This window comes from Sceloporus undulatus, chromosome 5, assembly GCF_019175285.1.
Source record: "Sceloporus undulatus isolate JIND9_A2432 ecotype Alabama chromosome 5, SceUnd_v1.1, whole genome shotgun sequence".
NCBI lineage: Eukaryota > Metazoa > Chordata > Lepidosauria > Squamata > Phrynosomatidae > Sceloporus > Sceloporus undulatus.
In genome coordinates this window covers 174,148,967-174,176,382 of record NC_056526.1, presented here as the reverse complement: position 1 = coordinate 174,176,382, position 27,416 = coordinate 174,148,967, and the positions used below count along the sequence as shown (strand labels likewise).

The following is a 27,416-nucleotide window of genomic DNA, read 5'->3' as shown; positions in this document are numbered from 1 at the left end:
AAAGCCTTTCACTTCAGAATAGATCCTCTTTGGAGCCATCACTGCACCACCACCTGTGAGGCCCTGGGCAGTGCCAGCACTTGTGCTGAAATCAGAAAAAGATGGTGGTGGTGGGTCCAATTGGGGTGGGCCAGCAGGGTTGATGCCATATTGGTCAGGTGGCCCGTGTGCACAATGATGCAGTATCACCCTGAATTTGGCCTGGTACATCATGGTCGGTCCAGAACCAGTCAGTCCTGGTGCAGATCTGGCATCAATGTGAATCAGACATTCTTGCCAGTGTTCTGTTACACACACTGTCAAATCAATAAAGAGGTTTCTTAGTGTCTCTGCTACATAGCTGGGCATACATAAAGTTACATAATGTAACGGGTCATATAGGATTCTGCAGTGCTACTTCAGCAGAAGCATATATTGCCTTGCATTAAATGACAAATACTTTAAAACTTTACTCTTGATAGAATTGTAAAATACTATAGAAATTGAAAGGAGTATTTGAAAACTCCCAAAGTATTTGATCTAAACCTATTCCACTTCCTAGTTGTGGTAAGCCTGGCAATTGAACATTCATGATGCAACATAATGAATGTTTTTGATGTTGACTATAACAGCACTGAGCTTAATGAATTTATAATATCTATGTGGGTGTCCTGAGATGTACTACATAGGCAAAGGGACATGGATAATTCTGTTTCAGTATCCTCTTGAGAGGCAATATATAAAGATAATGTCAGTGTATCTTTTTCCATATTAGAAGCATGCAGAATATCTTGCTTATCTATTCCTCCCCAACTTTTCGAAACATAGCACTCAGCAGAATAAGAAAACAAGTTTTAGAAACCACACTAAAACTACAATTAAGAATTCCCTCCAGTGCTTATTCCAACAATAAACATAATTAATATCTCATTTCACAGCCATGTGCATGCTCTTCATTACAGTTTAATGTTATGCATTTATCAGATTTTTTTTAAACTAAAAGAAAGGTCCGATGCTACTGCTAGTAGTGAGTAAAACTGGGGGAGGGAGGTGTTTCACAAACAGGCTGTCAATGCATTTCTGGTCTGGATTCAAGATGCTGGTAATGACATTTAAAGCCCTAAACTGTTTGGCACAGCAGTATTTGAAGGAGCTCCTCATCCTATACATGGCTGAGAAATAAAGTGAAAGCTGCTAGGGGGATCTTCTTCTGTGTCTTGAAATACATGAGTCCCATATGCATTTACAGCAAAGGGAGCAGAGATTGTGTGGAGAATCCAATTCATGTTCAAGTGAGTGGAAACAGAATCCCTCTTCATACATTTTGAAGCACCAAGGATGGAGCCAATGTTCACAGCACAGTGCTTATAATAAACAATTTACCCAGCCTATTTAGTATTGACTGCTGAAGAGGGCTATAGTTATCTTCCTATGGCAGAACACAGGTGCTGTTGCACATTGTATAACTTTCAATGAAAGGTGCATTCAGATGCACATTGAAATGTTTATCTGCATTTTCACTCTGCAGCACTTAGTCACACTTGGAATGAAGCAAAAGTTTTTCTGGGCTGCTCTGGCAGGCAAAGAAACTACCAGCACGATGAATAGTGTCGCATCAGGTGTCTTGTGAGACTTAGTTTGCTTCCAGCTTTGTTATCATTTTGCCTAATCTGACTGCCTACATGGTGCCATAACATCATCCCATTCACTGCATGATCTGTCAGTCAGTTCACACACTGAAGAAACAGAGGACAGTAAAAATTGTACTAAGGCAGCAGTCCACCATGGCTATGAAAACTTGTGGAAAAAATAAAAACACCTCACCACATTCACTGTAATATATATTTTATGATGAATAATTAAGATTCAGTAGTGGTAAATTATGCAGAAATATGTAATAAGCCTTCAACGGAGACATATAACTGGATTAAATCCTGGTAAGACTTTTTCATGCATGCTATCTATCTATCTAATAATTTGTTTCAGATCTGTTCCTACGACTAGAATAATAGATATATTAATAATTTTTCTGAGCAGTTTGGTAATTATTAAAACCAGAAATTGTTTTTTTATATATATCGTTTTTTTTAAAAAAATCAGTGTCATTAAAAATTATAGTTTTCATGAATACTCTTAATTGTTTAGAAGCATCATTTATTAAATGTTTACTGTATGGAGCTCACCCCTGATGTTTAAATGTTGAAAATTATTTAGCCTTGTTGTATTGGCTAGACAAAGAGCTGTCACAAACACTTAAGGACCAAACTAGTTTTTAAAAAATGGGCTCACATTTTTCAAAAGAGTACTATATCTCTAAATTTTAAAAATTAAGCTTCCTAAGCACAGATCTTGAATGTATTTGGAGCAAAGACTGTGAACAGGCTCTTGTATGGTTTGATCAGGACAATACACAGAATTTCACCATGGTAACTTCAATAAACTAGAAGTAAATACTCCAGTTGCTAAGTGAAATTGGGTTGCCTGAAAGGGAGCCAGTAATCTATAGACCATTGATGGGACAGGATGGAAGCATGGTGCTTTTCATATGGTCCTCCAGATATTCTTGGACCAAGTCCCAGCAGCCCTAACCACCATAGCCAATGGTGAAGAATATTAAGTGTTGCAGTCCAAGGATGCATGATTCCCACCCATTTGACACAATCCAAGTCCAGTCTTTGTTTTTCCCAGACAACTTTTACACAGATAGATACTTGCTTCATCTTCTACATTTTTCAGATAATTATCTGGTTTGAATTTTCTAGAATAGCCAATTGATAAAGGTTTGTCTGTTTCTCATACCATGACTTATCATACTGAAGACATACTGGATCGATGCTCTTTTCCAGCTCAGGAACTGGCTTGCACTAAAAAGAAAAAGGAAAGGGTGGTGGTGGTGAAGGAAGCTAACCTTATGCCGACCATTTTGCCAATTGTTTGTCCTTTCCATTGTTTTCCAGTCCAGCAGGGTTTAATGGTTAAACTAGCATCTACAGATGCACACATCCTAACTGAAATTAAGGTGAAAAATTAGTCCTGACTTAAGTTGTCACAATTTCAACTGGAACAAAGTGCAGCTTATGTAATTTGGATTCAACCCACTTTAAACAATGTATTTGCATACATATTGAATACTTAAGCCTATAGTTAGTTATGCTTAATTATCAGTAATTAGCCAAAATCATTCCTCTCAGAAGGGAAACATTATCTGTAGACATCCTCATTCAGCTAAAGGTCAAATCCAAACTATTAGCACAAACTGTTTTTCTCTAGTGTTACAGCAAGTAGTTCATCTTTTGTTCGTGGCAAGCTCTTGTCATTTTACAGGATTTGGACTTCTACTACTTCCTCTCATCATTGGTTTTCAATGAGGAAAGGCAAGCAGCTGAAATAATGTCTTTTAGTTAACATGTCCTGGTACAAGAAACTGGCATTCAATACTGCATGCCACCTCAAACCATCTGTAAAAAGAACTAGTGCCCCCTCTTCAAAAGTACCATTAAGCCACTCTGAATCTCAGTAATGTATGACCTGAATTACTGAAAAAGAAAAGCTGGCATACATTCCCAGAGCTACTTTTTTTGTTGTTGCTACAATAGCATTTTACATTTCCTAATAATGGCACCATGCCTACAGATATGGCTAAAGTGTGATAAGACAGGCACTGATTTAACTCCTGTAGGATCCCTAGGCAAAACAAGTGGAACAATCTCATCCTGCTGTGCTAGTTTATTTTCTATAATGCAGGGGTGGGAAGTCCTTAACTCTCTTGATGTTTTGGACTTCAGTCCCCTGAATTCTCAGCTACTTTTATCAATGGTAAGCAATTGTAGGTGTTCTACTTAAAAACATTTGAAGGGTTGGAACCAACAGAATTTTGCTCTTATACACCCAGTGTTCTGCCTCTACTTCACACTGTGGGACAAATGCATAAAGCACAAGGCTGCTACATCATGCCCAGCTCGCCCTATCTATTTCAGCCAAAAGATCACTGTTTCAAAGTGTGAGGCCATTTGAATGATGTCACGAATATATTTATTGCTTATATGATAGCTGCAAGCCACCTACTGTTACAAGGTATGGGTGGAGGCAATGGAAGGTCTAAACTAAAGTTCCTGGTACTGGGACTCTAGCAGGTTACCTTAAGCATCACCATCAAAGTACAAAATTGACAGACAGAGCTCTCTCTTTAGAAGATATCACCTAAGCTGCAATACTAGCCTATCTGAGCACTCAGTCAGCTGTCTCCCATGGTCCCATCCCTGTCCACTAGCCTATGTAAACATCATGGTTTATTCTAAAGTCACAGTACCTCTCTTCTTAATTTCTAACTAAGCTCCAGTTCTTTTTTGCTTCTTTTTTTCCTTGGATCTTAACTGCAGCCTGGTTTGACTGCAGTTCTTTTTAATCTTCTACTACAGGGATAGAGAATGTGCAGTCATCTGAATCTTGTTGGACTAGCAGCCCCATCAGTCCCAGTCTGCATACACAATGGTGAGAAAGGAAGAGAGCTGCAGTGCATCTGGAGGGCCATATTTTAAACATACCTTAGAATCAAGTGGTACCTTGGAAACCAGGTTGTTTTGTACCATGCACCTACCTTCCAACCAAACAAATTGACAGTGAGGTTTCCCCCTGCCTTATGTTTTCAGTCCAGACCAACTGTGGAATGATCCATGCTTATCCCAGCCAGTTGTGCCACTTTGACACCCATTTGTCAATTACAAAAGTCATAACATTGTGCTGGTCCAGCAAAATCAAACAATTTATTCATTAGATACATTGTCCTAAATTCTCTTGTTAGTCCTGACTAGAAAAGAGCCATTGAATCAATTGGAATTACCTATCTATTGATTTATCATTCAACAATTGATTCTGGTATCTAGTTGGGACTTACCAACAGGATACTAGCCATTTTATGTAGTAGGAAATTAAAATGTGCAATAAGAAATAGATTTTTTTGTAGTTGGTAATAGGGTATATAACTATAGTAATACAGTAACTATAGTAGCATAGTTATATATTTAATACAGATTGAAAATTGAAAAGACTACTGTTACCTTTCAGATGAGAGAAAGATAAAGAAATAAAAAATTGAAATGACTACTGTTCAATCCTAATGTTATTGGAACCTTCTACCTGCCTGCTCCATTTCAGACCAAGGAAGACAGGTGAAGGAAGATATGTCAATTTGCTTCAGATCCAACTAGGTTGGTGAAAGTATTGTCAACTGTATCCATGGCTGCAGTATTCACCAGCATATAGAAAATCCTGTTTTTCATCATTAGATTTTGCAATGACTTTCATAATTATGTAAATGTTGTCAATTCTCGTTTGGTCCACAGTACCATTAAACTTCAAGAATAATGTCAATGCACCTTCAGTTAGTATCTTGGTGAGGTTGTTGAAGTTAACATGTTAGTAGCACATATCATAACAAGTTACACATGCTAGGACAGTAATGGTAATGATCTGTCCAGTAGGTAGCATAATGATTAATGTATCCTGTTCCTTTTCTTTAGTAGTGTTCCAAGCTATGACAAAAAGAGGCAGCTGAGTTGAGCAGATATGGCAAATGGTGTGCTCATGTGTACACTTTGGGCTTGATTATGTGGAGAAGCTTAAGATAGCCTGATCTTCCTGTTTTTTCTGCTTCTGTGGCACATGCCTGCTGAAATGATCAGAGATTCTGTTGGTGCAAATGACATTTAGAAATATAACTCAGCCTCTATTGATGTCCCCTTCTAGATTTAAAACTCTCTCTAAGGCCTCAGTACTATTAATTAGTTCCAACTCAGTGGGTCCACTCCAGTTGGTACTAAATAGGATTCAAGCATAAAATGTCAGCAACAAGAGAAAGCACTAATGAAGTAGTTAGTTCACATATGAATGAAGTACCAGATTCTGAAACTCAGAAAAATAAATCATGAAGTAGAATTTTTCTCCCTCCTCTCCCCCCCCCCCTTCAAAAAAAAAAAACCTACCTTAACAACAAGCATAATAGTATCACAATAGTGATGGAGGTCTATTCTGCTAGTGATCAGGGTACATCAAAATTATGTTTCTATCCTCATCCCACAAACAGCAGTGGGACAAGAATCTGCAACAAGGCCCTGTTTCTGATTGTTGCACCATGTATCAGTGTTGGGAGAGAGCTGGAAACATCAGCCTGCTGCACCTGGAGTGCCAGCAAAACAGACCTTTCATCGCTTGGTGTGGCTGCTGAATGTTAAGGGAGATTTAGGGATCGGAGTCAGGAAACAATATGTTAGTAAGTATTATTACCTTAGTCTATGATGTAGGCTCTCAGCCTATGTATTTTGTTGTTATTTTCCAGTTGCTTCTTTCCTAAAAGAATGCAATGCCCCAGCTCCTTATTTTATTTCATTTTTAATCTCTTTATCATCTCTGGATATACAATGCTTTTGTTGCTGCTGCTAAAGATTTGGGCAGATTTGAACAGCTAGTGTCTTCACTGGGACTGGTATACAGTTTCATAAAACCTGATCTAATGCTGAATTGTGGAAAGTAAGTGCTAGTATATTTGAATTATATTACTACAGTTCTGGTGTCTAGGGCCTAAATACCATGAAGGGATCAGATCCTGTATGATCATTGAGAAGAGGCCACCAAGAAATACCACGTACTGTAGGCTACATTTCGGAGGAAGGAACTTACAAAACCACCTGAGTATTCCTTGCTTTAGAAAACCCTATGAAATTCATGGTGTTTCCATAAGCTGGCAAGTGACTTGAAGGCACTGACACAGAGACAGAGGGAAATGTTTGCTTATTCTTCCTTAGAAGCAGAGCAATGAAGACTGTTGGTTTCTGTGCAGAGGCTGCCATCTTGTGGGACATTCACACATTACAGAAAGCTTGTTGCTATCAAATTAAGGTTGACATTGCCTTAGGTTCCTTTTTAAGAACTCTGCTTTTAGTGACTTATATTATCTTCCATTATTCTTGCATTCAAAACGCTTTGAAAATTAATGGCACTTGTGCAGCAGGAAGGCCTGGTGGTAGATTTCTCCTGTGCTCAAAAACCCCAGTACAAATTAGCTACTCTTATTAAATGACAGAAATAAATTACCAGAACGTCCACTGATTTTTGCAAAGGGCAAGACAGATCTGACTTTTGGCCTCATAAAATAGATAGACAGACTAGTCACTTTGATTCCACTATAATTTTCTGTGATATGTAATTTCCCTCCATTAAGGATTTAATCTCCACTTTTTCCATCTACAGCTCATCTGCAGGCCCCTTAGTTATAAAATCTGTATTTCTGAATTGTGCATAAGTAGAAAGAGATCCTTCCAACCCATTAAGATCCATTAGTAAACATACAATTCAAAGAGCTCTATGATGTTTCAAAGATGTTCAAATATTGCACAAACATATTCCACTACAAAAGAAGTCTGGTGTCATAACAATTTTCACAAGCAAACTACACATCATTTACAAATGAGGATAGAGTAGGTATTCTATAACTGGTTGGTTGATAAAGTAGCAAGGCACAAGTCAAAGACAAAATGCATATGACAGGGGGCAAAGAATCAATGCTAACACTAGGAAAAACAGCACCCTGAGCAGTACTCTTATCTCCGTCTAGTTCATTTTGCACTGTATGACTTGAAAACTGTAAAGCCTAGCAAAGCAAAACCACAGCCCACATTTTAATCCAGGAGAACTTTCATCCAACTGCAAATTCAACAAGAAACTTACTTTCAACTAGGGGAAAATACAGCCCACAAGCTGTCATTTTTGTGGCCCTCAGGCATCCTAATTTTCATCCTCAACTACCTCCAATGCTATTCCCAAAAAAACCATCAGGACAATTTTGCCACCTCCCTTAACTGTTTTTAGCCTAGGAAAAGTCTCTCCTAGGTCTAAGATGAACTAGAAAGGAATAAAACATGGTTAAATTGCTTCCATCCCCTCTAGGCATTATTTTGGAGCTAAAGAAAGAAATGATTTTGGAATACAATGTGGAGTGCAGCTCTCCAAAATGCCCTGAGGTGTCATTAGGACTCCTCCTAATCACTAACAGAAGTCCACCTCTCCTTCAAAGCTAACTGATGGATCTTTATGTTCTTTGTTGTTTAGTTTACATTCTTTGCTGCTCAAACAACCTACAGATATTGGATTTGGGTGGGAATAAAGATTCTTATAGCCTTTTCTCCCTGGCTCAATGCCGACTGGCACTCTGGCCAATCCTTTAACTTGGTGTCCAGGGTAAATGTTCATCTTGCTCTATAAAACTGGATGTAACTTGACAGGCACATGATGTTTCTGACAGGATGACAAAGAAGATACCTCAAATAATGTAATTGTTGTTTACAATAAAGGAGCAAATGTGGCCAGAATCCCACTGGGCACAACAACAGTGTAAAATTCTCTGTGGAAACCGTTGTATTTTCTCAGTTTTGGTGTAATCCCAATCATTCCACTAGCATATGCATTCCACTGACACATGCTTTAGCTAGTGCATATGCTAGCCAATCATTCCTCTAGCAGATGTATTGTCTGTTTCTCACTTTTGACCAGGCAGGTGGAAAGTTAATCAAAGGTTATGCAATGGGTGAGCTCAGAACCATGACAGCTGCTGTGCAATGGTGGAATCAAGTGTACTGGAACTTTCCATGGCAGTGGTGCAGTGAATCTACTCTAGACTTTTAACAGATCAGTGAAATGCTTTGATCAGTGAACCTACTTTGGAAATAGAGTTCTTCATTTTGGACAACTCCCTTAAGGTCTGGAATCAAATGAATTCACCACACCACAGGTGTAGAACACTGCAGCTGCTCTTTGCTGGTATATAGAGAGATCTTGTAGCACCTTCAAGATTAATTCAGTCTCAATGGTGCTACAAGATCTCTTTACATACTGATTCTACAGACTAACATGGCTATATCTTTGAATTCTACTCCTTTGCTGGTATATATTTGAGATATACCAAAACAAAAAGCTAAAATCCTAGTTCTTGGCCAATACCCAGCCTAAGGACATGTAGGTTCTACATGTTTCAGCAGGAGCAAAGGATGGTGCTGGGAATAGTTGATGTGCCTGAGAAAAAGGCACTTACCTTGTTCTCCACAATATCACAATCTCTGGAGCAAGTTAGTTTTCAGTCTCCATGTGGAATTATTATCCCACAAGACCTGCCAGGCTATAATAGCAGAGTATAGTCAAGTCAACGTGTGTCCATCATTCTGGAAATAAAGCTCAGATCAATTGCACCTTAGCTCTGCATTCTTGTACAGTGAAGCTAAGGATGGTTGCTGAAATGGTTTGGCAGAGTGTTTCAATATATCACACTTTATGTTTCTGATATGCTTATGACATACTTTAAAAACCTTCCCTTCATCTCCTTCTGTAAATGGCATATTAAAATAACCTGTATAATGGTTTGAAATACTTTGGGTTGGATCCAAGCTCAGAGCAGAGGCTCTGAATTCAATAAGATTGTGTGTGTGCATGTCTTCAAGTCATTTATTTTGGCAATCCTGAGCTGAACCTATAATGGAATTTTTTGGCAAATGTTGCAAGTGGGGTTCCATTGCCTTCCTCTAAAGCTGAAAGAATGTGACTTGCCCAAGATTACTCAGATGGTTTCCATGGCTGGGCAGAAATTTGAACCCTGGTCTCCCAGAATCCTACACTCAAATCACTACACTACATTGGCCTTAAGACTTTATTTAATTATGGCTGATTCAGTAGCCATGTTCAAAGCTGATTAAATCTGGATCCAACTCATTATCCATCTCAGAGTTAGTTATGATAAAAGCACACTGTCATGTTTCTGTTAGATTCTGTCATAAGTAATAGTTTGTTATTGTTATTCCATATTGGGAGTTGTAATATTTGTTCTGGGGGAAAATTATTATTATTATTATTATTATTATTATTATTATTATTATTATTTCCCGCTTCTCCCTTCGGATCGAAGCAGGATTACAGCAAGTTAAAACATCATAAAAATACATATATAATTTGGAATACATCAATCAAGAAAAGAAAGTAAAAAAGGAAGAATTGTTACAGTATTGCTCACAATCATAAGGATCAAGTGTAAAATATTATTCAAATCAGATCAAAGAAGATCAGTTGGGTAGGCCTGCCAGAAGAGATCCATCTTAAGTGCTTTCTTAAAGGCTTCCAAAGAAGTGATAAGATGGATCTCTTCCGGTAAGTTGTTCCAAAGTCTGGGGGCAGAGAATGTTCTACAAGAGGTAGTTTTCAACCTGGTTTTAGGATATTCTAATATTTTTGTTCCAGATGTTCTGAGAGTGTGGGGCGGATTATGTAGGGAGAGGCGTTCCTTTAAGTAACTCAGGCCCAGGTCATATAGGGCTTTACCTTTATAATTGCTTGACTAAGGAATGCACAGATGTCTGTGGATGAAACCTGGCACAATTCTACCAAGGTCAGGCTCATCATAAAACTGAAAAGGCCTATAGTGAAAATATGTAAGAAGAGTGGGCCAATTAGAAGGGGGCAATAGTATTTTGGCTTACAAGCAAATCAAGAGAAAGGCTGTAAAGTTACAGGGTGGGGCATTGCTTGTTCTATGCTTGTCTTGAGAAATTATGTTTGTTCTGGCTATAGAAATCATACTGTTAACTTCTTTCATTACTGAAAAAAGTTTTACTGTTCTAATAGGGAGGGCTGATTAACTGAACTCATAGAAGTAAAAGGTTTTGACACTCACTAATTGTGTATAAAGCAGAGTAGATTGTGATCATTATTTAAAATACATTTCTCTCACCTACATAATGGCCTGAATCCTATTGGCTACTTCTATCTTGAGTAGATTGATTGGATCATTTGTTGCTTGGTGAGTCTATGAATAGGTAAATCCCATTGATTTAATGGATCTACTCCAACTGAGACTAACAATATTATTCAAGACAGTTTATTTATGATTGAGGCATGAAAGTGGATGTTCACAACTGCTTTCCTAATGACAGTTTCAAGTTCTTAGCATCATCCTGGCCATCTGAATGAACATCATGTTTCATGTCTCAATTAAATAATAAATAATAAGCAAAATAAGTAAATAATAACTTCAACTCTTTTCTTAAACCTCCCTCTCCTACTGTCTCTTCATCATTCTCTCCTAATGACTTTGCTAATTATTTCATCTCTAAGATCACCACTATTCACTCTGAGATAGTCTCTCCTGATTCTTCATCTGCTCATAATCTTCTCTCACCCTCACCTAACAAATTTTCTGCGTTTCCTCCTGCTTCTTTGGATGAACTCTCTACACTTCTGAACTCTTGCAAACCTGCAACTTGTTCTCTTGATCCAATTCCTATTCGTCTTCTAATCTCTATAGCTCCTTCTTTTCTGCCCTCGCTTCTCCATATCTTCAATCTCTCTCTCTCTACAGGCTCCTTCCCTTCGGACTTCAAACATGCTCTCATTTCCCCAATTCTGAAAAAACCTTCTCTTGACCCCTCCTCTTTGTCTAGCTATCGTCCGATTTCTCTTCTTCCCTTTCTTTCTAAGGTTTTGGAACGGGTTGTTTATTCTCGCTGTCTTGAGTTTCTTGAAGCCAACTCCATTCTTGATCCCTTTCAGTCTGGCTTCCGCCCAAGGCATTCTACAGAGACAGCCCTCACCAAGATCTCAAACGATCTTTTACTGGCCAAGGCAAATGGCTTTTACTCTGTTGTCATCCTTCTTGATCTGTCTGCAGCCTTTGACACTGTTGATCACTCTCTTCTAGTTAATATACTTTCTGACCTTGGGTTCTCAGACTCTGTTCTCGACTGGTTTCGATCTTATTTGTCTGGCAGATCTTTTGCAGTGGTTGCTGGCGGTCAGACTTCTTCTCCTGTTCCCTTATCTGTTGGAGTTCCCCAGGGCTCTGTTCTGGGTCCCCTTCTGTTTTCTCTCTACACACTGTCCTTAGGTAAACTCATTAGTTCTTTTGGTTTTTCCTACCATCTGTATGCCGATGACACCCAGCTGTATCTTTCCACCCCCGACCTTTCTCCAAGGCTTGAACAGCAAGTTTCATCATGTCTCACAGCTGTCTCGCAGTGGATGCACCATCGGCGTTTGAACTCAACATGTCCAAGACATGTTGTCTTGTCTTTCCTCCTAAGCCCACCCTTCAACACTCCTTTTCTGTCTCTGTGGACAACATTTCTATTCAACCAGTCCAGCAAGCCCGCAGTCTTGGTTTTATCTTTGATTCTTCTCTGTCATGTATCCCTCAGATCCAGACCACAGCCAAGGTTTGTAGATTCTTTTTGTACAATATTGCTAAAATCCGACCATATCTCTCCACCTCTACTGCCAAGATCCTAGTCCATGCCCTAGTGATCTCATGACTTGATTACTGTAATGTCCTCCTGGCTGGGCTTCCTCTTTCTCACCTCCGTCCTTTAATCTCTGTCCAGCATTCAGCTGCACGCATTATCACATCCGCCCACCGCTCTGACCACATCTCTCCTGTGTTGGCATCCCTTCACTGGCTTTCCGTATTCAGTACAAGCTCCTGCTGTCAACGTTTAAAGCCCTCCATGGACTGGCCCCTCCTTACTTATCAGACCTTCTTTCTCCTCACCTTCCCACCAGGGCCCTCCGTTCTGGTAGTCAAGGTCTGCTGCCCCAGCCCAGGATTTCCTCTGCCCCATCTCGGATTCGCCCCTTTTCACTTGCTGCCCCTCACTCCTGGAACCTTCTTCCCCCGCGAGCAAGGGCTATCACTTCTTTAACCAGCTTCAAAACAGAGTTGAAGACCATCCTGTTCAGAGAAGCGTTCCCAGGCATTGCATAATTGTCGCTTGCTATTTGATGTTCTTTTGATGCCTGTTTTATCGAACCATTTCTTGTATTGCTATGTACTTTATATGTATTAGCCTACTAGCCCCACCACCTTTCCCTTCTCCTTTTATGTCATGTCTTTTTTAGATTGTAAGCCTGAAAGCAGGGAACCGTCTAATTAAAAAGATTGTATGTACAGCGCTGTGTAAATTTACAGCGCTTAATAAATAAATATTAATAATAATAATAAATAATAAGTCAGATCTTATGATGGCTGTCATATGAACTGTTTGCTACAGTGGGTACTTGGTGAGCATGAGATATTTTGAGTAGCATGGACTTCGTTTGAAAAATTGAGCTTTGAGTGTACAGCTATGCAGCAACGTTGATATTGATATCAATAATATTTTGTTTGATTCTTTTTTTCCCCAAGGATTCTAGAGCTTCAGCAGAATGGGCATATGGATCTTCTAAAACATAAGTGGTGGCCAAGAAATGGCCAGTGTGACCTATACTCCTCTGTGGATCCAAAATATAAAGGAGGAGCTTTGGACATAAAGAGCTTTGCAGGTGTATTTTGCATACTGGCTGCTGGGATTGTTCTCTCCTGTTTAATTGCAATGTTGGAAACATGGTGGAATAAAAGAAAAGGCTCACGGGTTCCTTCAAAAGAGGTATGAGACCCTTCCATTTCATCAAAGTAGAGGTGAGAAAGAAAGTGTGTATTTCATTGTTTTTCTATAGCTCTAATCATCAAGATGTGGGTGAAATGTTTGAAAAAATAAAACAAAGAAACAGACATAATGTCAGAGTCCAAATCATCCTTATGAATACTGAACTTCATTGGTTTTAGTGGGATTTAATTGCACACAATTGGGTTATGGTCAAACTGTATAATTTATTCGGGGTAGCCATATTGGCCATATAGCAAAGTACAATAACAATACAATACAGCTGTGTAATTGTTCGTTGTCAAATGTATTGACTCATATTTGGCTCCAGCATTATTAGCAAAATATCATCAATAAAGCATTTTCTTATTCGTTTATGGATAAGATGTGCCAACATATTATAGCTAAGACTACAACCTATGCAACTATTGCTAGGACCATACCTTGTACCCCAGCTCAGGTTTTGCTTAGTTTTGTAAATCTTTGTTGTAAATACGCTTATCATTTTGCAGCTTTAATTGGTTTATCTGAGAAATTAATCAAGTAAATTTGTATGAGAGTACAGTTGTGTAAGCCTTCTTAAACATGTCTAAAAACAAAACAGTGCCTTAAATAAAGCAGTATGTGAGATTGGCTATATGATCCTCTCAGACAATTAAAATTATTCAGGGTACAATTCAGAGTGCATGGAAGTCCCATTCAGAAGTGCAATTCAGATGTGTTCTTTGGATTTTTCTTTTAAGCTTTTAATATGTTTTAGTTGTTTTTCCACAGCTGAATTTGGGACTCATTTGCTACAAGAGCTAAGGGGTATTTCTCATTTTTGCAATCAAGAGGAAAAATCAAGGACTTTGAACATGGTCCAGAATCTAAAGAGCTACTTTAGACATGTTTGGCCATGTCCAACAAGATTTGTTGGTTTATTGGTCTTAATTATTTCCCTTAGAACAACAATCCCCAGTGTCTCTGTTTCAAAGGAAGAGTTTAAAAAGGGAGGGGGGAGTGCCTTCTGTTTGGGAAACACAAGCACAACTGCTCTTTGGGTGGTACTTTTGTTCCAGGCAATCGTGTTTAATTTTTGATAACTTGCTATCAATCCTTCTGGCAGTAAATAAACACATTTGTAGCCTTAATCATTGCAAGAGGCATCTCTCATTTGCTTTCAATTTCTTATCACCATTGAGGCCTTTTCACACATTACATGTTTAAGGGTACACCCCTGCTGTTTTAGGTTTATGACTAAAATGCTGATGCAATAACATGTGTTGACAGGCATGTGTATCATCCAGCTGAACAGATCAGTGAGCTCTGATCAGCTGCAGATTCTGGTAAGTATGCATGGAGTGTCAAATCCATACTTTCTTCTGCAGAATGTGTGAAATGGCCCTGATAAGAATCCTATGTAGGTGTTCAGCCTTCTCTTGAGAGAGTTAAAGGTGGGATGGGTATGAGGCTATGCACATAACCCCTTCCTCATAACATCTCTACATGCCAGCTTCTCTAAAGGCCTTTGCCGAATTAACTCTATGGTCTGAAATAAAGGGCTTGTAAGTATGTTGGGTGAATGTGATAACAAACCTTCCTGCAATCAGGGACCCTGAGAAGGAAGGGCTTCCAAACAATTATAACAAAGGTTTGTAATTCATTCAGTTAAAGACACTTATCGCCCTTGATCAGACTATAGCCCTGAATGTGCAAATGTCTTTAACAGAGTTCACATGTGCAAGGATGATGGAGATGGGGACTGAGTGCATACCCAGACCCTGGTACCCTTCTTTTGCCCTCCTGTTTGGATGCAAATGCCTACATACATCACAAAGTTCCATCTGCTCATTTTGTCCAAGGGAATGAAGTTCATTTACAATATTCATTGTCCTCAAAATGATAACTGTAAACTGGGGAGTACTGAAATATCTTCAGACCTTTTGTTCTAACTTCTTTTAGTGCAACATCCCTGTGAGAGAGAGAGAGAGAAAGATCTCATTGGGCCAGCTTTGCTGTTTATCAAAGCAAATTGGTATCTATGCTTTAAGCAACCAGAATGAAAACATGATGGTACCAACAAGCCACAGGTTCTGTTTAAGAGACTATGATTTTGAAGAAACTTCTCAAAACTTTATTGTGACTTACTACCTAAGGGAAATAGTATCGGGGAATTTAGGCATGTCAAATGTTGAATATTCCCAGTGAGGGATAGATGGGTAAATACAATGAGCATAAAGTGGCCTCTTGGTACTTGGTATTATTATTTGCAGGGTTCAGTTTATCCTGTGAAGCTTCATTTAAAGTGGAGCCTCAAATGGAAATTTGTGTTGAATATCCCCTCTATCCAAAGGACAGGGTTCATTCCATGTTGCAAAGGTTATGAATGAACCTTAACATGCATATTAGTATCCATGAAATCCATTGGTTCTTCCAGAATCCTAAACAGGAGACCATGTAAGGCTGAATCATACAGGGGCTGTAGTGCTCCAGAATGCAAGCTTCTTCTTTTTTTGAATTTTTGTACTTAAAAAAAAAAAGATTGCCTTATGGTTGTGAAGATTACTTTCCAGTTGTGAACCAAAGTAACCCATGCAGTCATGTCTGCTTGTGTCTGCAGACAGCCTTAAACAATAGCTCTGAGAGAAGTGTGACCTGTCCCCATTAATCTCAGTGGGAAGTAAACTCTGAAGCCCGGTGATAATTTAAATGTCCGCATTGTTGAATATTTCACTGTTGATCAAGGCACACGTGAAAGAAGAGGAGCAATCATTTTATGGAGCTATGCACAAACCATCCTGTGAGTGGTGTCTCATTTTGATGTCTTGAGTGGGTGGAGTTTGGGTCATGGGTTGGCATTTGGGAAAATATCACCCCACTAAGTCTTCCCCTTTCCTTCTCTTTTAATTCTGACATCAGCTAAGGTCATGTATCGTTCTGGGATGTGACAGGCTTGGCAGGAATACTGAACTGACTCACAAAAAATCAAATTAAGATGAAATACAAAATAAACTCCTTCAAATAAAATATGGGGATTTTTTAAAAAGTTCTTGGAAAGACAAAATAAAATATTAGACATTGTAACAGACCTCCCTGCCCTTTCCTTGATCATGAAAAGCTAATTCAGGATGAATGAGCTTCACCTTTATTTAATTTATATCCCACCTTTCTCTCAAGATGAGATATAAGGCATCTTGCCTATAATGTATCCAGGGGTAGTCGTGTTGGCCATACAGCAAAATACAGTAACTTCCAAAATCCACAAAACAGAGGTTTGTTTATTAAGGCAACCAAAAATTCACTAAATACATCATGCAAGCTTTTGATTTATAACACCTTTGCCTTATCAAGAAGCCAATGGTGCTTTGAAAGCTTACAAGATATATTCTGCACATTTTTAATTGGCTGAATAAAGGTAACATGGGGCGGCCTGCAGCTGCTCCATTGAAGCACAGATTGGGGCCAGGGAAGCCACAGCGGCAGCCCAAAGGCCCCAATCCGGCACTTTTCGGGATCAGGGAGAAGTGGGAAAATGCCACTCCTCCCTGGTCCTGAAAATGGGTGTCCTTGGGGCTTCATGCCCCAGGACACCCCAGGAGCCGCCCAGGAGCTGCAGCCAGGAGAGAAAGGGGCCGTTCAGCCCCTTTCTCCCAGCTTCGTTCCTGCAGCCGTTTTGTGGCTGCGGGAACGAGGCATTCCCCCAGAATGGAGCTCCTTCCAGTGCCGTGCCTAGGCCGCCATAAGTGGCCTGTGACAGCGGAAGGACATCACACGCATGCCGCTCTGTTTGGAGGCAGCGCACATATGACGTAATCATGGCGGCCCCCGTGTGGACGGGATGCCACCATGATTGCGCCCTCGTCACATGATAGGGTTAGGCCTCATGTGGGCGGAGCGCCCTGAGACAACCCTAGCACGTGACGAGGACATCACGTAAGACCCGTGTGGAAAGGACCATTGTTTTGTTGATTTTGAATATTATAGTATTTTCCCTATAATATATTAGCTTTGAGGATTCCACCACCACAAATCCAGGTATTAACCGAATAGATAATGTAAAACCAGCCACTGTTTTTCCCCACTGCTGCTGCTCTCTTTGGCTGCATCCTCACTGCAGAAATAATCCAGGTTAATACTACTTTAACTGTCATACCTCAGTGCTATGGAACTCTGTGACCTGTAGTTTTGTGAGACATTTAACCTTCTCTGTCAGAGAGCTCTGGTGCCACAAAAAACTACAGTTCACAGAATTGCATAGCATAGAGGCATGGCAATCAAAGTGGTGTCAGCCTGGGTTATTTCTGCAGAGCAGATGCAGCTTTCCTTGTGCAAATAGGCAGGTTGCCAGCCACTCATTAAACAGCACATTCCATAAGAATTTTTTTTAAATGAATAAACTTCAGCAGTCAAAAGGACAATCCCCCTGTTTTTAACTCTGGTAGAATACTGTTCCAAAGCATTCCTATCCTGTTGATGCAAGAGTAAGCATATTCAGCATCATGTAAGTCTTCAGACCATTTCTTTGCTCAGTGTTACCACTTGGAAAGCAGTGTCTATGCTGAAGGCAGTGTGAAAAATAAAATGTTACATATGGACTGTTAGGCAGGTTTATATCTCAGTTCTTTCTGCAGACCAAATGAAACACAGCATAACTTACATGTCCATTATATGATAACAGTAGGGTTACTTTTTTGTATCGGTATCTCCAGATTACTGATCAAGAAGATGTGTTTGCTGGAAGCTGCTATAGTTAGCCTTCTATTAAACCTCACTATAAACTGGTCTAACATTTTACATTAGGAAAAGAGCTGACAATACATGCATGAGTTGTACTTCTTATTTAACATCTGATGTAGGGATTCAAGAAACATATAAGCAGCACTGTGTTGACTTGCCTGTGTTTTAAAATGGCTCTCTTTCTTTTTCTAGTTGTCATTACAACATTCATAATTGTATACAATACAAAAGAAAGCTAATGTGGTATAGTGGTTTGAGCATTGTAATATGACTTTGGAGACCAGGGTTCAAATCCCTGCTTGGCCATGAAAACCCACTGACTGACTTTGAGTGAGTCACAAATACTCAGCCCCAGAAAACTCCATGATAGATTCATCTTAGGGTCACCATAAGTCAGAAATAACTTGAAGGGACACAACACCAGCAACAACAGCTGAGTATAAGACCAAAAATTGTTAGCATCACTTGTAGAAAAAATCATAAGCCATATATTTAAAATGGAATATTAATCAATGTAAAACTTAAATCATACTGGATATGTTCAGTATTTTCACACATATTGACATATTACCAATTTCATATTGTAAGATCATACTAACATATTCTGTATTTTCATACATATGAAAACATGTATATGAAAGTACAGAATATGCTAGCATGATTTTAAGGAATATATCAGTAGGTTTTGACCTAGATCTAACTAAGGAAATAAGATGACATCTTTCACTATTACTCCTGAGTCTTGTGACATCTTTTCCATACAGAATGATACATGCTGGGACATTGGTAGTGGCCAAGAAGAACAAGTGGATCTCATCAAAACTAGTTTAAACATTGAGTCACTAAATTAATTTCTGTGATGAAATATTAAATATTAACTGCACAGCAAAGGATGAAGGGGATCTTCAGTGCATATTTCTAGGTCAAATGCAATTTTGAGTCAACATTTTTTCAGTCTTAGTTCATTAATGTACTGTGTAAAATAGCTAAAATGTTACTTATTGTTGGACCCACCAATTGTTGAAAACATTGCAAGCTTTCAGGCTCAAACCCAGATTCTTCAAAAACCATATGGGTATCGTATTATATGTCAAGCTCAGTGTGAAGGGGTACTGGTTGGCACAGGCTAATTTTAAATATACAGTATAGGTGCAAACAAGCATGTAAACCTGGAGATGAAGGATCACACTGCCATAGTTAATACTGGCCTGCTCACATTTGGCATTGATTCACTGAAACGGATTATCTCAGAAGCAACACCTATCAAATCTGTGGCCCTATTGGCAGCCAAGATACATTGGTACCATGCAATCCTAGAATCATAGAGTTGGAAAGAGCCTCATGGGCCATTAAGTTCAACCCCTGTTCAGTGCAGGAACACAAGCTAAACTCAAGCCCCAGAGGGAAGTTATGTAGTCTTTTTTGAAGATATGCAGGGAAGAGGAACCCACCACCTCTCTAGGCAGTGAGGTCCATTGTCAAACTGCTCTTACTGGCAAGAAGGTCCTTGTAATCTGAATAAGGTTTCAGGCTTTCTTTTTCAGATGTAGATGTTCAGAACAAAATAATAGAAATATATGGTAATATATGTCCATACATGTAGACAACACACACACACACACACACACACACAAAGATCCTTAAAGATCATATGTGTGTGTGTGTGTGTGTTGTCTACATGTAACCATCACCCTGGTTCTGGACCCACCCACCCCCCACCCCCGCGAAAATGGATTTTCGCATATGTCCAAGCCCCATTGGCTTGAATGTAGGCATATGGCTGTGGGAAGAGTGCACGCCTGGGGCATGCACTCCATTATTTCCCCCTCCATTCATCTCTCATGCATAAGGGACACGGTTTCCAAAACTGTGAGAATGGAGGCAGGACTGTAGGTGATCTTTAAGGATCTTCAAGCAGAGGAAGAATTTAAAAGGATAGTGAGGACAAGGTCTAATATATAACAGCTCCAATTGCATATATGAAAATCCTCTACTAACAAGATCTTTGCCATCTTTAAATCTAACTACACAGAATCACCATTGGACATCCCACATTAAAAAAAAAAAAAAACCAGCACAAAGCATGCTTTGCTTTGCACTTGCAGCCTGTATCAGTGACAGTTTCCACAAGAATCAAGACTTCTCATCTGCTCTCCATCAATGATGCATTTTTAACTAAGGGAACAATCCAATGGTTCATGTACCAATGCAAATCCCAACTCAGTGACACTTAACAGTAGTGCAAGGGCCATGCATGCCTCCTCCTCAAATTAGTGCTGCAAAATTGGTACCTTTGAGCTTCTCCTGTTCTCACCAAGATTATCTGATAGGCACAATTCAAATGGCAGCTTAAAATTAGACCATTTCACATGACATTCAATAATGCAATCAACTGTAATGGTGAAAGAAGAGGAAGAGTGTTTGTTTTTTAATAGTTTGGATGGTTTGTTTTGAAGCTGAGTACTAATCTGTATGCACCTTGTCACTGTAATTCAAGCACTAAATAAACAGTTAATAAGTTTAATGTGTCTAGTTCCTCTCCCATTTTCCAACTGCACATTATCAGTTTTCTAACTGTACACATTTTTTCAACTGTACATTTTGTCTCCAATGGCACACTAAAAAAAGACACTCTTCCAACCTTACAATGAAGGGTTGATCCCATGTGTGCCAAGGAATATGTTTAGACCATCTTCCACTAATTAAATTAGCAAGGAGGTTAGCATATGCAGGAATTTTTTACACACAAGACTCTTAGAACAAAGAGTTACTTCTTTTCCTCCTGATTAACATGTGGAAGCTGTGGTTTCTTTTAGGCCTGTACAGACCGACCAAAATAAAGCTGCTTTGGGTCACTTTGGATGTATTCTATTTAAATAATGCATGCGTCTTAAGTGTCCAGAAGCTGCACCAAAGCCACACTCCACTCCTTAGAACTGGAGCGTGGCTTTGGCATGGCTTTTGGACTCGTAGAACACATGCATCCAAAGTGACCCAAAGCAGCTTCATTTTGGCCTGTCTTTAGTATGTTAAAGACAGCAGATAGAGGGGGGGAATACATCCAATGCAGGAGAGTAGCTAGAAAATAACTTGATTCCCTGTTTCTGCTAATGCAGCCTTTTGGAAAAAAGGAGGGAGAGAGATGTGCTTTCCTAGATGAAAATTACTTTGGAAAGTGCATTTGAGTGGAATCAATACAAATGTGCATTGCATGCAATTTATCATTGCTTTGGTTTTCGATTTGCTAACTTTTCTACATGTAATTGGCAGAACTCTACTAATTGGTCAGTGATTGATAAAGTTAACATAATTCTTTTTACTGAGCTTTGAGGGAAAGGTACTGAAAGCAAAAAAAACATAGGAAAAGTATGCTTTAGACACTAAAAATTACAGTGAACTCAGAGAATATCAGTCATGACTAGCTAGTCAAATGGCTATATTGTCTACCAACAGACAAAAAACTGCATTAGGTTTTTCTCCCTCAGAGTATTTAATTATGCATATATTGATACCATATAAGAATAATGGTTGCAATAATTCTCCAGTCCACATCAGTTACATAACTATTATATGGAGAGGAAAAAATTATAACAAGAGTCATATTCAATTTCAATATGCTGGAGAATTTTAACATTTAAATGCCACAAAATTATCCATGAAATGTTGTTCACAATTTAAAACATACATATATTAAAAATGAAAGCTGTGATTAAGAGATTTCTTAGAGCCTGATTTCCCCTTTTCAGTTTTCAAATGGCTATCTCCAAAGAACTAGGTTTGAATTAGCATCACATTAGAGACTTTGGGGGCTCCACTGCCTCTGCCTCTTTCCTCCCCATTCCCATTTTACCAACAATGCACAATACTCTTCTGTCTCTAAGACTTTAGTGAGGATTCCTTTTCTCTTTTCATTTTTTCTCCTTTTTTTCTTTTTTTTTTTTTTGAACATTTTCTTCTCTCTTTTCCCTGTTGTTTGGCTTGGCTCTCTCATACATACCCTCCTTGAACTAGAGCACAACTTTGAGGTGGAAATATGTGGACAACACAAAAAAAAAATAAGGCACAACCATTTTGCATACACATTCACACACCAAAAAACAACAACAACAGACAAACTTGTGATACCTACAGTGCCTAAGCAAGAGAAATAGCAGTCTTCTTAGGGCCAATTTTAAGCAAGAAATGAATCACAAAATAAGTGCTTCTTATTATGACTTGGAGCTGCCATTCTTAGTTTTGTTTTACTATTTGGAGTAGCAGTGAGCAGCAAAATTTTGGCATCTGCCTTTCAGGTATCTGCCAAGCATGTCAGTATTGCAGTCATGCAGAAAAGCTTGATAGTCCTTAAAGGTAGCTAATGACTGGAAATGCTCCATTAAAAAGGAGAGCTGGTTCATAATGATGCAATATAAAATGAATTACCAATCTTTGGAAATGTCCTTTCAAAGTAGAGTCATATTCCATTTAATGGCAAAAATACACCAATATCCTGCATCGCCTACTTAGTTAAGAATGTGTAACTATGCAACGACTCCTGGCCCAACCCCCAAGCATATCTTAAAAGCACATTGCTGCATCAAATGATGGAGATCTGTGCTCCTGGCAGTAGAGGGGTATAAACATCATGCTCCGTGCCCCAATCACCAGCTGGACAGACCTCCATCATTTGATGTGGCTGTTGGCTGTTAAGGTAGGTTTGGGGGTATTTAAAATCAGAGCAACAGTGCCACAATCATTAATACATAGTATTACTGAATACAGAACAGTTACAGATTTGTAAATTTACAAATCCATAACTGCAATACAGCATGCTAGCTGTACAGTTATTATAATATGGTTATTATAATATGATCCCATGTGTTGCATCAGGACTCAGCTATTCTAAGGCAATAGGAACATAAATACATTATCAGTAAATGCAAACAGACCATTTTTGTTTACTCTAGGATTGTTATCTTTTCTAAAGCAATAGCAAATAGGTCATAACTATAATGGAATGACTGATGATGATGGAGTGGGGGCACATGGGCCATTGTGTGGCACAATACCAATGTCCTCTCTTTTTTTATTATCTTGTCAGAGCTGACAAGCAACTGGAAGGAACCACCAGCAATTTTCTACCCTGCTCTTGTACCTCACTAACACTTCCACCATAATATCATACCGAAATTACAGCCTGACCTGCAGGCAGGATGTGCTCACAGCCTTTCCCCTGCTGTGACTACATTCTACTTCACTGTCATTAATAAAATGCCACTGTGATCCATGTGTCATTGGTCTAAATCATGAACATGATAGTTCCTAGTTCCAAACATGAATTTTCCCAATGAGCATGTCTCTGGATCATCTGGAGCCAAGTGCTTAAGATGCTCTGTTGTCAGATGAATGTTTTAGAAGGGGTGAGTGCCTTCCAAACCATTCACTTGCAGTCTGTAAGAAAGATTTAAGCAAAATTTACAGACCCCTTTGGTGGTTGTAAATTAACACACTGTTGTTGTCAAAATTTGTATGTTTTGTTTGGACCTGCCCTGTTATATGGCAAAGAACTGAGTCTCTCCAGTTCTAAGTGTCATCTAGCAAGTCTAGTTGTTCTTGGGTTGTTTCTGTGTGTTTTATATAATCTGATCAGTTCCAGTTATTCCACTCTGGAACATATTTTGCAGTGAAAAGGGGGGGTGTATATTGCCAAGAAAATTGCTTGATCTTTGGTTGGAATTAATGAATGAGGTATTTCTTTTCTCTTTCTTTCTTCCTCTTTTTTTTCTTCCAGGATGACAAAGAAATTGATCTGGAGCATCTCCATAGACGTGTGAACAGCCTCTGCACAGATGATGAGAGCCCCCATAAACAATTTTCCACCTCATCCATTGACTTGACTCCCTTGGACATTGACACCTTGCCCACGCGTCAAGCACTGGAGCAAATCAGTGACTTCAGGAACACTCATATCACTACTACAACCTTCATACCAGAACAGATCCAGACTCTTAGCCGCACACTTTCAGCAAAAGCTGCTTCTGGATTCTCTTTTGGCAGTGTGCCAGAACACCGAACTGGCCCTTTTAGGCACAGGGCTCCAAATGGGGGCTTTTTCAGAAGTCCCATCAAAACAATGTCTTCAATTCCATATCAACCAACTCCAACCTTAGGGCTCAACATTGGTAACGACCCAGACCGAGGCACCTCCATATAAAGCTTCAGACATTGTTTTGTCACTGTTTCCTTCTAGGACTCCCTTTGCAAGGAGCAGCTATGATATTGTGGGACTAACATGGATGTAACTTTTTTAAAAGAAATCAGGAGTATTAGTAACAACTCACTATCCTTCCTCTTCCCCTCCTCTTTTTCACTTTCTCTCTTCTACTACTTGAGGCCATGATTTTTCAGACCGTATTCCCTACAGTAGAGTAGCTCCGCTGGCTAAACAAGTGAGACTCCAGAATAAGGGCTCTCTAGAATGTGTTATGGCCCCAACTCTACAACCACCAAACCAATTCATTATAGTCAGTGGGATTACTCTGAAGTAGATGCAACATGAGCCACTGTTGCAAAACTATCATGCCACCCTCCTAGTATTCCATTAGTATACATTTCATAAACTTGAAATATAGGAAATAGACACTGAGTCTGTATCAAAGATATTGGTTACTTCACTGAAGAAACTTTGAATTGTTTCTCCTTTGTTCTGATATAATTGCAATAACTTCAGTCTTTTCTCTATGTTCTGCTGCATCCATACTGTCTTTCACGGCTATTGTGTGTCCTTTTAACTGTGGACCAAAGGCAAACCTTGCAATTTTTACAGGAAAAATAATGAGAGAAAGGGGAAAGAGAAGGGAGAGACCATTCAGGCCACCTAATAAGAGAATGCAATTTTGTAGGATTTCAAGAAGCCATTGCTAAGCCAGTAAAAACTACAGTTAGATCTCCTTTTTGCACTGCAACAGTGCATATGACATTTATGTGATTGTACAGTGTTTAAAAAGGTTTTTTATGTACAGTAAACTGTATCATACAGCAGAATCTTCTTTAAATAAATTAGTATCTCATACATATATACATATACATATATATACATTTTGGTATATGTATATATATACACATGTATATATCTATAAAACAGTAGCCAGTGCTACTACAATTTGTCTAATAAGGCTTTAGTCAAAATGTGTTGTATACTGGAAAGATGTATAGGGCAGGGGGTCTTTTCAGCAAGAAAAGGCAGGGTGCTTTGATGTAATTCTGATTTGCATTGTTTGATAAAGCATTTTATACTTTTTTGTTTAAAATTAGAACATCCAGGGCAATGTAATGTTTGTTCCTAGATGTGTAACTCATTTGTTTAGGTTTTCGCATTGGCTACTGAGCAATGTGCAAGGCTTAACGTTAACCATTTACTTCTGAATTAATTTGACAAAATGGAAAGAGATGAAAACCATATCCAGAAGGTGTTGATTTTCAGCTCTCAAGGGAGCTTGAAAAACAGATCATGGAAGGTTAATAAATCCTCTTTGAAATCAATGCCATCAATCATTGCAGATGTGGTGTGAGTTGGGAAAGGGAGTCTGTTGAGAAATATTGGTGTGGCCTTAATTGCAATCCTATATTACTCCACGAAGTGAAAGGAGAGAGAATGAGCTCTTGTTTAAATCTTTATTACATATTCAATTATAGATGTATTTTTGATGTGAGTGCCAATTGTATAGACTGATAAACCGATGACAGCAAAAATAGTGCCTCCTCTGGCTGGGTGGCATTTTTGAAGCTAACACTCTCTTACCTGTTTAGAACTGTAAGCTTTCAGTTGTAATCCTTAAAAACTAAAATGCAATTTAAGTAGAAAGCAAGCCAACTGATCCTGTGTTTTCTTTTTCTTTTCTTTTTTAAAATAATTATTTTAACCTAACTCAACTATGTGGCTAGGACTTGATTATAGGAACCAACTTAGGTGATCTGCTTTAGGACAAATTTCAAGGTATATTCTTCAGATTTATTCTATTTTGATGCTTAATTCTGTTCTGGGAGAGCATCTTGTACTGTCACTGTTTTTTGTATGAAATCTTCATAATATTGTCTACTGTGTAAGGCAGAACAATTTTCTTATCATGCAAAGGCCATTTTGTTTCCCAGGGTACAAGTGTTTAAAAGCATGCACAACTTGTTTCCCCTTGTAACATTCATGAGCTCCTAATCAACTGATTAAACAAAAAAAAGACAGAAATTTCTTTACGATAAGTTATAGGGTTATACCAGGTGTTACGGTGATTTTAGTGGGAAAAAACAATTATTTCAATGTGTTGCCTATTATACTGATAACACAAACACATTTTGGAGGCCTCAGTTACAAGTGGCAGAGCTTTCTGTGTATAATTTGTCTAAATAATTTGTCTAATAAAATTGTTTTCTAAACTTGCTTCTCTGCCTATTTTGACTACCCTGTCTACAAAGAAGAAACGATGGCCACCAAATATAGCTTTACGGAGTTCCTCTGTATGGTTTACCTGGAGCCACATAGTGATGTAACCACTTCTTGGTTTAACTATTTATTTGATGATTTATTTATTTAATACGCTGCCTTTCTCCTGGAGTGGCACCCAAGGTGGCTCATAGATAAAATTGATTAAAACCTGCCAATGCCATTTGAAAAGCAATTAAAATTATTTTTAAGCAGTATAAAATTGTTGTAAAAATACAAAGTTAAAAACATAAAACACCACACACCCCAATAATAAGCTTCCCTGAGAGTAATTACATTCCTCCCTCTATATCCATGGATTCTTTATTCATGGATTCAACCACCCACAGCTTGAAAATTTTAATAAATTCCATATATATATATATATATATTCCAAAAAGCAAAGCTTGATTTTGCCGTTTTATATAAGAGATACCATTTTGCTATGCCATTGTATATAACATAGCATCCATGAATTTTAGTATCCACAGGGGAATCTGAAAACAAACCCCAGCAGATACCAAAGATTCACTGTGCATATTAATAGCCTGCCTGAACAAAAATATGTTTGCCTGCTGGCAAAAGGCAAGGAGGGAGGTGGCCAGCCTAGCCTCCCACAGAAGGGTATTCCACAGTGTGGGAGCAGCCATGAAGAGAGCTCTCTCTTGTGTCCCCACCAGGCAAGCCTGTGGCAGTGGCTAAGCCTCCTTTCTCTGGGCTCATCCCACTTACATTTAAACCAGTTTACGATTCGCGTTCATTCTGTGTTGGTAAATCGATTCTAAAAGGTCCGTCTATGAAAGTGGATCTATTAT

The 27,416-nt window shown here is 38.8% G+C and overlaps 1 protein-coding gene across 2 annotated transcripts in view; it reads left to right on the top strand.

Moving 5' to 3' along the window:
- The window catches only part of GRID2 (glutamate ionotropic receptor delta type subunit 2), an 845,491-nt gene extending 818,990 nt beyond the window's left edge, over nucleotides 1-26,501 (top strand). The window contains exons 14-16 of one of the 2 annotated variants that reach the window (XR_006104285.1): nucleotides 13,190-13,430; nucleotides 16,030-16,209; nucleotides 23,917-23,979. Coding sequence is in view for 1 of the 2 variants with exons in the window: in XM_042470711.1 (XP_042326645.1) it covers nucleotides 13,190-13,430; nucleotides 23,917-24,339 (664 nt within the window). In the remaining variant the exon portion in view is untranslated. Of the gene's footprint in view, nucleotides 1-13,189; nucleotides 13,431-16,029; nucleotides 16,210-23,916 lie in introns of both variants that reach the window. The other variant, XM_042470711.1, reaches the window with a different exon arrangement.
- Nucleotides 26,502-27,416: the final 915 nt, after the last annotated feature.